Source organism: Pygocentrus nattereri, chromosome 24, assembly GCF_015220715.1.
Source record: "Pygocentrus nattereri isolate fPygNat1 chromosome 24, fPygNat1.pri, whole genome shotgun sequence".
NCBI classification, from domain to species: Eukaryota; Metazoa; Chordata; class Actinopteri; order Characiformes; family Serrasalmidae; genus Pygocentrus; species Pygocentrus nattereri.
The window spans coordinates 14,892,117-14,904,697 of record NC_051234.1 but is presented as its reverse complement, the minus strand read 5'-3'; the positions used below and the strand labels follow the sequence as shown (position 1 = coordinate 14,904,697).

The 12,581-nt window shown below is 39.9% G+C and overlaps 1 protein-coding gene across 9 annotated transcripts in view; it reads left to right on the top strand.

The window, feature by feature from the left end:
- The window catches only part of LOC108442230 (vacuolar protein sorting-associated protein 13B), a 401,016-nt gene that overhangs the window by 14,579 nt on the left and 373,856 nt on the right, over positions 1-12,581 (top strand). For all 9 annotated transcript variants that reach the window (XR_005129589.1, XM_037534077.1, XM_037534078.1 and 6 more), the window contains exon 4: positions 11,877-11,979. Coding sequence is in view for 8 of the 9 variants with exons in the window: in XM_037534077.1 (XP_037389974.1) it covers positions 11,877-11,979 (103 nt within the window). In the remaining variant the exon portion in view is untranslated. The remainder of the gene's footprint in view (positions 1-11,876; positions 11,980-12,581) is intronic.

Genomic DNA, 12,581 nt, shown 5'->3' with positions numbered 1-12,581 from the left:
CCAGAGAGGCCAGGTTGAGCTGGTTTGGACATGTGTTGAGGAGGAATAGTGAATATATTGATCAAAGAATGTTGGAGCAGGGTAGAAGGAGAAGAGGTAGACCTCAGAGAAGGTTTATGGATGCAGTAAAGGTGGACATGGAGATGGTTGGTGTAAAAGTAGAGGAGGCAGTGGATCCACTGTGGCAACTCCTAAAGGGAGCAGCCGAAAGAAGAAGTACTCAAAGAAGTTGAAAGTATTTTTCACAGTAGCACAGCGTTTTTTTTGTCATTCCCAACATATTAAAAACTACAGATTTTTAATACGTATCATTTATTGTTAATGTCTTTTAAGTATCTTGATGACGTATTTTTGCTATGTCACCCACCTCTACTTTCACCCATAATTGTAATTTTTTGCTATTTGCTCACTTAGCAATTCACTATAAGTGAATTGCTGCCCTCTTCAGGTTAAGTTGCCAACTCACTCTAGGTCAGAGATCAAATGGATCTATTTATTGCTGGCGGTGTTATAGATAATCAGGTAATTGTTTCAGCCCTGGAATACAGTACATATGTACACTGCCCATATGTTGCCCTCCTACAGCCTCCTCCACGTCTCCTGGTGTACTGGCCTGTCTCCTGGTAGCGCCTCCAGCCTCTGGACACTATGCTGACAGACACAGCAAACCTTCTTGCCACAGCTCGCATTGATGTGCCATCCTGGATGAGCTGCACTACCTGAGCCACTTTTGTGGGTTGTAGAGTCCGTCTCATGCTACGAGTGAAAGCACCACCAACATTCAAAAGTGACCAAAACATCAGCCAGAAAGCATAGGTACTGAGAAGTGGTCCGTGGTCCCCACCAGCAGAACCTTTTATTGAGTGTGTCTTTGATTGACAATCAATTTCACATGCTGTTGTGCAAATGGAATAGACAACAGTTGGAAATTATTGACAATTAGCAGTGTTGCTTCCTAAGTGGACAGTTTGATTTCACAGAAGTTTGATTTACTTGGAGTTATATTGTGTTGTTTAAGTGTTCCCTTTATTTTTTTGAGCAGTGTATTACCCCCTATAACAGAACCTTGAGCGCCTACATCAGAAGCTTGGAGAACACTGTACTTGTTACAGTTTACTTTCTCCAAGTCATTCATTCTAACATTGACAGTAAGATTCACCATATCAACAAAGAAGCATAAGTGCACTGGTTAATTACTCATTGTATGGGTGTGTGAGGTCGAGAAAGGTTATGCTAGGAGTTGAAATGTGGTCTGTAAGCCTGCTGAGTCTCTGAGTCTTACTCCAGGAATGTTTAAAGTTAAGAATTAGATATTAACAAGGGGTTTCTTAAAATTGCTGTGGTTTTGGGTTGGGTTCATAGCTTTCTCCAGCTCTGATAGTGTGTGAGTGTGTGAATGAGTAGTGCTTTATTGTAACACATTGCAGTTATTAGCTGCTGTGCCAGAGCAGGCAGAATGCCTTACATCTCAGGCGTGCGTGTGTGTGGGACTGGCCTGCGGTTAGATGATGGAGACATCTGAAGAGCTACAGCGTCAGATCTAAATCGGGCACTCTCCATTTCATTCACTATGTCTTCTCTCCACCCCACATTTCTCACTCTTTTTTTTTTTTTTTTTTTTTTTTTTTTTTTTTTTTTTTTTATTCCTTCACTCCCACCCAGACTAAGCCATGAGTCAGTTTTTAGTCGCTGTCTATTGTGTCAGTGCTGACGGGACTCCTGCAGGCCAGAGCATTTCAGCTTTCTGAACTGAGAGCAGAGAGAGCCCAGACAATAAAAACAGAAAACAACCAGTTAGTAATTCGTGGAACGTCATTTGTTTGTTCTGCACTTTGTGTGCTAGTTGTGTGCTACATGTGGTATTTTGGTGGATGGTATGCATGAACTAAAAGGTTAAGTGTATGATGCTGTTGTTTTGTACTGTTCTCTTACAGATATTACAAGGTTGTGAAATGCTCACAAAGTACTTCTCTTAGAGTGCTCTACCTTTTCCTGCCCCTCCACTGTTCTGATTTTGTCTGCGTACCGAATCTAGGCTGGGCACTAAGCTCATTTTGCTAGAAGGCTACTGATCATCTGCATGACTACTTTGAATTAGAATTAGAATTTTGAACCATTTGTCACTGTGTTTGCACACTGTGAAATTAGACCTCTGCATTTAACCCATCCATGCAGTGAAACACCCACATACATGCACACTAGTGAGCACACACTAGGGGGCAGTGAGCACACTTGCCCGGAGCAGTGGGCAGCCCTATCCATGGTCCCTGGGGAGCAATTGAGGGTTAGGTGTCTTGCTCAAGGGTACTTCAGTCATGGACTGTCAGCTGAGGGGATTGAACCGGCAATCCTTCTGGTCACAGGGCTGGTTCCCTAACCTTCAGCCCACGAATACCCTTAGAAATTAGAATTTCCATGAATTACCATGGAAATTGATTTTTGATTATTCATTTATTTATTTTTGTTATAAAGTTAGCCTCTCTTTAAGACTTGCAGTAGCTACTGCGCTATAAACATTGACACATTGTGGCTTTACACACGATGCTGGGAAGGTATGCTCTCCTGGACTTAGCTTGGGAATGCTTTCCTGGATTTGGCTTGGGTGAGAATTAGGGCTGGAGTAGATGGTGATATATTGAACTTGATTCACTCTGTTCAAAATGTTAACAAAACATAATAAACATGGTGTTATGTCTTCATTTTGTTAAAGGTTTTGTTTCTCAACAATATAATTCTGGTGATCTGCAGACATGTTGTGGACAAGATGTGGTGTCAATATAAATCATTTTCTTTACAGTTTGCATGTGCACAGTACTTGCATCGCAGCATGTGTGATATCAGATAAGACAAATAAACTCAAACACATCATGCTACTGTTGGGAATGTAAAGGATTAAGGTTGTGTGCGTTGCATTATGGTAACTCTATTGAGATTATCTATAGCTGGCATGGTGTTGTTACTGATGCTGTAGCGTGAAATGCACTCTCCCTGTCTCAGACTCATGCACTTCACTGCCATTCCAGTGTAACTCATCCTTTGTCACTGGAAACATGTTAAATAGTAAGTATTACTCCAAAATTGTGGAAAGTTGAACTTGATGTGGTGCTGGAGCTAGTGCTGTTAAACACTACGCAGAGCTTTTCAGACAATGGCCCGGTCCAGAGGAAGAAATCAGGAAAGGTAACACTACAGCATTTTTACTGCTTGTTACAAAAGAAAAACTCAGACGATTCTCATTTTCAATTAATCTGCAAGAGAAGTCTGTCTGGTATAATTTACTCCCATTTAAGGGGTTTTGGGTACACAGTTAGTTGCAAATGAGTGGCATGAAGGTTCTGTCTCTGTTTATTGTCGCTGCTCCCCAGTTTAATTTCTATTTCCCAAATGCTTTAGTCAATTCCTAATAAACAGCCACACTCCTCATTATTCATCGCCATCTGTAACATTTTATCTCAAGTTTTCATCAACATTAACATACAAAGATAATAGGATGAGACTGTTTCTGCAGTGTCTTTAGGAATTTTTAAAACAAAAAGGGAGAAAAAAAACGCAGTATGAATCAATGTAACGTCATTATGCTGGTGATAACTGATGACTGCCATTCAAAGCATATCAGAGTAACAATGAAAAATGGATTTATAAAAATCAGTCTTTATTATCAGTGAAAACCGGTGGTTGCTTTTAGTCTACTGTGAGAAGTGAGGGCTCATATGTCTGTGGTTAAATTGTTTGAGCCTGGGCAGGCACCATTATAATCAGGAGGGTCAGTGACAGACAAGCAAGGCTTTCTGCACAGACTTAGACAGCAGGAAGCATCCCTCCACTCCACTGTCAACAAACTTGGCTGGGTGTGTGAGAACAGCGGCACGATAGCACCAGCACTCTCAATTTACTATAATCCTCTATGTCTATGAACCTCCAAATCTGCACATTTTATCTAAAGGGAAAAGCTAATTACCAAATGCTTGACTAAACAAGTAGGTTTGTAGCCTAGACTGAAAAAAACTGAGGCTGTATGAAAAGGTTGTACCCCCTGATGTCACGTAATTAATTCTAGGTACTAGTAGTGAGCACCTTGTGACATAAGTAGGCGTGACAGTTCATAGTAAGAGAGAAGTTCACTCAGGTACCAAGTGGTGATGCAGTTTAGAGCTTTATATGTCAGTATTTTGTACTCACTGCAGAATTTAACTGACAACCAACATAGTGGTGATGAGACTGGGCTGATGTGGTCAGACTTTCTAGTTCTTGCAAGGACTTTGCCTTCAGCTTGTTGGAGTAAATGAAGACTGTTAAGGCTTTTGTTGGAGAATCGAGCAGGGTACAGTACAGTAATCCAGCCTCGAGGCAAAAACAGCATATGCAAATGTATTTATTTTTTTGCATCCTGTAGGGACACTGCATTTTTTTAATTTGGTAATGTTTTGAAAATGATTCTATAGAATTGTTTATGTGCATCAAAGGGCAGTTTGACACTGTATGTAATATCAAGGTTTTTCACAGATGGCTGATGCAACTGAAGCTTTTAAATTACATGTTAAATTACATGTTAAATGTTAAATTACAGTTTGATTAAAGTTTGTTTCTAGCACTTTATGGACTAAGACAAACTTCTGTTTTGCCTAAGTTGAGTAGAAGGAAGTTATTTGACAATCTTTTATAAGTTTACACTGTCTAATAGTGGTCTATCATATCAAATGTTACACTAAGATCAAGCAGAACCAGCAAATATGCATTTCCTTGATCAGAGAATATTAAGAAATCTTTTACAATTTTCCACTCAGAAACCCAAAAGGGCTAGCACAGAGGTGGGTGCAAGTTTGTGCAGCCACAGCGGGTGTTTGCAGATAATATTGGACACCCCTGGGCTAGCACGATGTCAGCATTAGCAATATTAATCTTCAGGATCCTCAGTCAGGTAACAGCAGTGTTAGCAAGGAGAAGCAGCAGTCCAAAGTTTCAGACTAGCTGGCTTAGAATTTCACTCAAACTTAACAACGGTGAAATAAGCTGCTTGAATTGTAAAATGTATGGTGCTGCATTTTTTTGCAGCTGGTGTTACTAAATGTCTACTTTAAAGCATCACCCAAGTGCCATTTCTCCTTGGAAAAGGAAAGTGTGAGGCAGATTCAGCAAAGAATGTGACAAGTATTACTATTGAAGTTGCAGTATGAGGTGTAAATGAAGGGGCTTCTCAGAAGTGCCTATTTTATAGCAGAAAATGCATTGGTCATCTGTTTAAATTTATGGAATAGATGCAGTGTCCCTTCAAAAAGAACAGAAGTTTTTTTTCTCCATTCTTGCTTGATTTAACTTTTCAAATGTTGAAAACTTTTTCTCCATTGTTGATTGCGCCTGATAATTCACGACATGTGTCCAATGGGAGACTAGCACCTGAACTCTCTTAGAGCCAGGCGACATGGCCAAAAATGTTATCACGATGAACATAATTCATATCATTCGATATCGATACATATTGCGATAAATGTTAAATCATTATTTCTTTCAAGTTTGGAGGCTGATTTTTGCTCCTGGGTGGTTACTATTGGTTTTATATTATCCTTTATGGTCCATACATGACAAACACTCACCAAACAGTGGAACATTTCACAAATCTGTCATGGGACAGTGGGAGAAAGTTTCTGCTTAGCTGTTTTTACCAGCTGGAAAACCACAGCCACAGTTTTTGTAATAGTCATAATTTAAGAAAGAAAACATTATTTTTAGCTGTCTGGTGTAGACTGCTTGGCTTTCTAGTTACAAATGCTAAACACCAAAAACAGTGCTAAACTGTTTAGTTTCTCAACAAAGTCAACTTAGTACGAACAGCAAACATTAACTGCTTCGGTATGTCAGTGATGGATCACACTGCTGTACTGCTGTCACTAATATCACATCCATGTCAGAGCATATCACAGTATTAAAACACCAGCTAGCGATGACTGGGTTTCTCTATTCGATCACAGTGGTTTGAGAGGTGAACCGCAATATATCTGACGTTCACTGTATAAAAGCATTAACTGCAGTGTGACTCTCTCACCTCAGACAAACTGAGTCCTCCTTTTAGCTACGTTTAAGCTAAAATTGGTGCTATTGTGTCTTGTTTGATCTATAGTATCATGAGTTTACCGTGTTGTGCGAGTGACGTAGCACTGCTTGTCACTCTCCAATGCCTCAGAGCTTCCTCAGTTTACTTTAGTTTAAATCATTCTTTCACTTTTATTGCTCGGGAATGCATTAATACTAAAATGTGACTGTTTGGCTCTGTAACACAAAACTGCAGATGTGATTTAACACTGCTAAAGCTTGTTAGAATGTACAGAAAGGTAAGTTCACTGTAGGACAGTACAGATATGCCACTTATCTTGTCACACACACTTTGTCACAGGAGAACAGATTGCCGGTCGCTCCACTCAAACAGGGAATGTATAACTCCGTGTTTCAGACGTTACTAAAGACTCCACGCATCGCCCACCTCTGTAGTCATGTTGAAAAACTCAGAAGCAGACTACTGTTGCTTTCCTTGCAGTAGAAAGTATAACCAGGGCTGTCGCTAGAACATGGAAGAGTTAGAATGGTGTATTACATCGAAAATTTGTCAAACTTTTCTTATTGCTCTATAGAGGAAAAGATAATTATCCTTATTGTTTTATTGCCCGGCCAGCATGCAGAAGGTGGATTGGCACTGTCTTGCTGAAACAAGCAGAGATTTTCCTGAAAAGGATGTCATGTAGATGGCAGCATATGTGGCTCCAAAATACATATGTACATCTCAGTATTCATCGTGCCTTCACAGACGTAAAGTTACTTTTGCTGTTGGCACAAACACACTCCCATACCATGACAAATGCTGGCTTTTGAACTTTGCATTGGTAACAGTTGTGATGGTCCTTTTCCTCTCACAAGGACCAAAACATTCTGAATGTTATTTATATGGTATCCATTTCTTACAGTAGAGTCTTGCATTTGTAAATGCAGCAACAAACTGTGTTTACTGTGAAGAGTTTTATGAATTATTCCTGAGACCGTATAGTTATGTTAATTACAGAATCATGTTGGTTTTTAATGCAGTGCCATCTGAAGGTTTTGAAGTTTGTGGGCATTTAACGTTTTTTTTTTGGGCTCTGCCCTCGAACAGAGATTTCTCTGTCACATTCTTTGCTGAATTTTCTAAAATTGTTATGGATTGTAGATGCTGAAACACTATTCTTAAACTGTTGGTCTAATCTCTCACAAAGTTTTTCAACCCATTCTTGCTTGTGAATGCTTCTTTTATGCCCAGTCACAAATCTAACACCTGTTACTTACACATCTGTACCAGACGTTCCAGTCTTACATTGCCAGTGTCCAAACTATTTTGGATTGCGTTGCAGGCATCAAATTTGGAATTAGTGTATCAATTAAAAAAAAATCTATAAAGCTGGTAAGGTCAAATATTTGATATCTCCTTAGTACTGATTTCAATTAAATATTAAAAAAAAAACGTACATCATAGCTAAATGGTTTTATGGGCATTTTACCTAATTTTTCAACTTTTTTGGAATTGCTTTTGTAGTAACAAAGAAGAATCTCATGTAAATCTGAGTTAACAAGTCTATTGTGGCAGTTTCTCTAGCTTCTTTGCTGTAGTCTTGCAAGATGATTGATGCCATGCAATCAAGAATGATTGACAGCCAAATGACACATTATTGTTTAAATGGTGCTGCAGTAGAGGAAAATAGGAAACAAATTTAGCCTGTTAGCAAATGCAAAATGTTTTTACGCAAAATGTTCAAACGCAAAAATTTGTTTTTAGGTAAGAACAGAATCTACACACTCAAGAGCACAAAGGTGTGAACAAATATCTAGTTTAAGAACTTTTATTAGGACCTTTCTGACTGCATACCAGTACACAAAGCAAGGTCCATAGAGACATGGATGAGTGAGTTTGGTGTAGAAGAACTTGACTGGCCTGCACAGAGTCCTGACCTCAACCTGATAGAACAATTTTGGGATGAATTAGATCGGAGACTATGAGCCAGTTCCTCTTGTCCAACAACAGTGTCTGACCTCACAAATGTGCTTCTGGAAGAATGGTCAAAAATTCTCATAAACACACTCATTAACCTTGTGGAAAACCTTCCCAGAAGTTGTTATAGCTGCAAAAGGTGGGCCGACATCACATTAAACCCTATGGATTAAACAAGGGATGTCACTCAAGTTCATATGCATGTGAAGGCAGACAACCAAATACTTTCGGAAGTATAGTGTATGTTTGCAAAGATGTCAAAAAAGGGGGAAAAGAAAAAAGGTAGATGCAGATGTGGACTGTGAATCAGTGCATCACGTTTTCACTAAAAAGGCTTTCCCACTGGAGTAACTGTTTGGTGTCGATGTCGCTTTAGGTATTTCAAGGTATGAGAGTGCCCTGAGAAACTTCTCCATCTCTAGCTAATTCTGCACTGCGCGCCGGCAGCTGTGTTGTCTCATACTGATGATGTTTAATTAGCCTGTTAATGCAGTGTTTTCTTTTTTACGGCTCTACCGGCCCACTACAGAGTTCAGGCCCACGGATCACTAGAGGGTGCTTCATGGCCCACAGGTTGAGAAACCATGTTTTAGCGGATATTCACTGTTCAGTTCTGAGATCCAGGATATGACTGTGCATTGCGTGCACACTCTTAAACACACAAAGTGAGTCAGGAGCAATGGGGCTGAGTCAGTGGCTGGATATCCAAGGCAGCAGTGGAGATCCAGCTCTCTTCCTGAACCTCCTCAACAACTTGTGCTTAGCTGAACTAGGTTTAAAGAGGAACATAAGTGTAGATTAGAGTAGCGCTGTGTGAATATAACTCAATCTTTGAGCCACACAGTTGCCCTGCCAAGAGAAAATAAAAACACAAACCTAAGTAGTCCAGCTTGATATAGCACCCTTGCTCTTTGTCCCCAGATCTTAGTCGTTGTGAGGTATACATTCTCCTCTTTACTTGGTTTTGTATTTGGCTGTAACAATTACATGTTAGAGTAGTCTCTAAATGTAATTACCCTTTAAGCCAGTTCAATTTCAGTGAAGACTGTCAGTTGGATTTTTTTGTAAATGCTATATTGGGGACAGTGGAAAAAAAATGTTTGTGTTTTTGCTTTTGGATAAATCATTACTCAGAGACCTAAAACCACTATGTTTATGCCAACAGATGCCTTTTCGTAATTTTTATTTAATAGTCCTCATCTGTCTCATTCAAACGCAATCTCTGTAGAACAGTGACCGCAGGAATCACATCTGAGGCATGTTCATTTGAGAAGTTCTTGCGGTACAAATCTTTGTGACTTGTTGGCTGGTTCAGCTTTGGTTGAATGTCCTCTAAAGCTAGGCAAGCACTGTACAATTTTAGAAGTCTTTTTATTTGGTGAATCACACTGTACATTTGAATGGACAAAACATACAATTTGTATACTCAGACTATACAAAAATACTCAGTCTGATTAACATGCTAACTTGCAGCTTCTGTCTACAGACGATTCAAGAGCAATACAGACAATTATCAGAAAAGATGATCCATTCAAATAATGCTGAGCAAACATGCTGAGAAACTGTGCTATAGCAGTTTCTTTGCTTACTTGTCTGCAATGTTTACTAAAACCGAAACCAGGTCACCATATACAGAATTTAGTATTGCAAATTACTTTTTCACCTCCATTTTGTTAGCCTATGTGTCTCCGCTCGTGTTGGAAAGTGGTTGTGGCATTTTCAGAATGGTAAGTGGGATACTGCTAAAGTTTTCAGCTGTGTGTGTTTATGTATCGGTTTACTATTCGTAGGGGTGTGTGTGTGTGTGTGTGTCTATATATGATGCACATCTCTGCTCTGGTTATATTACGCTAAGAAGAAACCAGACCTCTCCTAAAACCCTAAAGCTGATCCACGCTTTACCACTTCTGTCAGAAATCAGAATCCCAGCAGCCTGTGTGTCTGTGCCAGTACTGCACATACAGAGAGAAAAGAGACTGAACACTGTTAAATGAGGTGTGGGCAATCAGTCTCTCTCTCTCTCTCTCTCTCTCTCTCTCTCTCTCTCTCTCTCTCTCTCTCTCTCTCTCTCTCTCTCTCTCTCTCTCTCTCTGTGTGTGTGTTGTAATGTAACACTGATGACTTATTTATTATTTCTCACAGTTTGTTTACTGGTTCCCACTGCTGTATGGTGGAAAAGTGCATGTGGTTGCCGGCTCACTATAAATATTTTCCATTTTTTCCAGTATTTTCTGCTTTGTTGAGTGTTATGGCATGGCTGTGTTTACATTACCATGCCAGGGAAAATTACATTTTCACCAGTCTCCCAAACTATGTGAAACAACTTTAAAATGTAATCTTCATCATTCACAAGCAGCTATCTTGTTCAATCACAAAACAAGGAAGAGAGAAGTGTGCATGTAGAGGGTGGTTACAGACAGTTGCTGACAACCAGCTTGTTGACACACTGTGTGAGCGTGTGTCTGTGTGTGGACCAGACTGAGTTGTTTGTTCATGCTCTATTTGAAGGGTCAGAGGTTGCAAAACTCTTTTTACTCTGAATCTCTACTGGTTTGGGCAGGGCTGTACTGCATCCTGATCAGGACTGACACAGTAGGCTGCTGCAGGTGTTGCTATGTAGGTGAACTGCTGTATTTCTTTAGCCTTGTCAACTGTTGTCCAATAAGATTATCATGATCATGCTGGCTGACTGATATGTATTGTTTCAACATCTCATGCCAAGAGGATGGCTTCAATACTTAGTTTTTTTTACTTGTACGGCGGTGCACTTATTCTTATTTAAAAACTAGGGTAAATGTTTTTATTTTTGCATGTCACTCTTTTCATAGCCTGCTGTGATATGGTAGTGTCTGATTTTAACACGATTATGTCACTGAATACTGGACAGTCATTTATGATTAATGACTCAAACTACAACAGTCTGTAAGTATAACTTGCAGATCAGTTTTACCATGTGTTGAATGTTTTATCATCTAGTAGTCACTGATTAATAGGAGTTAAGATTAATAGCTGTATAAAAAGCCTGGAGTTTAAGAAATTAAATGAAAAACTGTTGTGCTCCTTCGCAGTACTACAGCATTATAGGATCATATCATGCTTTAATATGAATTTGAAGGAAAAAGTAAAGTAGGTTAAAATGTTCAGTCTTTGTGGTAAAGCAGAGCGAGAGCACACAATAGAGACAGCAAGAGACTGACCTTGTCAGAATGGAGTAGCAGGTGTTTTGAGGTTAGACTGTGGCTTCACCATTGTTGAACACTCTGCTGTAATTAGCTGTGTATTGGTGATAACCTCCCTAAAGCAATATTGAATGGGTCACACTTAAACTATGCTGACCTGGACTGCAGGGATGGTGTAATAAAGGGTTCGTGGTGGTGATAGGCTGTGACCTCAGTGCACTCCCCCACTTATTGCCCCTGTTCCTGCCTCAGTTTGCTCCTGCTGGCTGACTTGCACCTCCCTTTCTGCAGTAAGTGCTGTTATCTCTCCTGCTTACCCGGGTCCAGCTCTAAATTACCTGAGTGGCCTTTACTGCTGTTTATGTTACTACTCATCTTGGGAGAACTGTGGCCTTCCTCCACATTCTTTGTGTGGTATACTCACATTCCAACACCATGTAATACACACACACTCTCTGCAGCTCTACTTTGATCCTGGGGTTAGAGTTTATTTATACAGCCCAGGAGGGTCTATAAACCCTGCACTTCATCTTAAAGTGCCTGTTGGCCCTCTAGTTTTCCCTCTCCACATCCTTTCCTCTGCTTTCCCCTTCTTCTCATTCCTCTCTTCTTTTCATCGGATGTAACTTAAAATGTGTATGCCTTGTAACAGTAAAATGTGTATGCCTTGTGTGTGTATATGTCTGTAGGATGAAAATGAAAGCAGTGCTTCCAGTCGAAGTGCCTCTGAGAAGAGTGTGTCCAAACCACGTCGAGTCCAGCAGAGCCCCACTGACCCTGACTTACCCCCGGGTGAGTGATGTTCCAGGGCCATGGAGCAATAAGGCCTCCCTACTCTAGATACACACACACACACCACTACGTGGAAAAGGGTCACTAAGTGGGACCAATACATCACACACAACTACCCACAGAGCCGTATCTCACATGCTCTCAGACACTTTTTTTTTTTTTTTTTTTTTTATATATATATATATATATATTGCGGAGGGCTTTTATTTTGTTCTTCCCGATCCCCAGAGTTGGTGCCCAAGCATATTGGATACACCATGTGAGTCAAGACCCTATACTAAAAATGTTATACAATGACATGACACACATACAGTGGGGCAAAAAAGTATTTAGTCAGCCACTGATTGTGCAAGTTATCCTACTCAGAAAGATGAGAGAGGTCTGTGAGAGACAAAATGAGAAAAATCCAGGAAATCACATTGTAGGATTTTTAAAGAATTTATTTGTAAATTATGGTGGAAAATAAGTATTTGGTCACCCATAAACAAGCAAGATCTCTGGCTCACACATACCTGTAACTTCTTCTTTAAGAAGCTCTTTTGTCCTCTACTCATTACCTGTATCAATGGCACCTGTTTGACTTCGTTATCTGTATAAAAGAC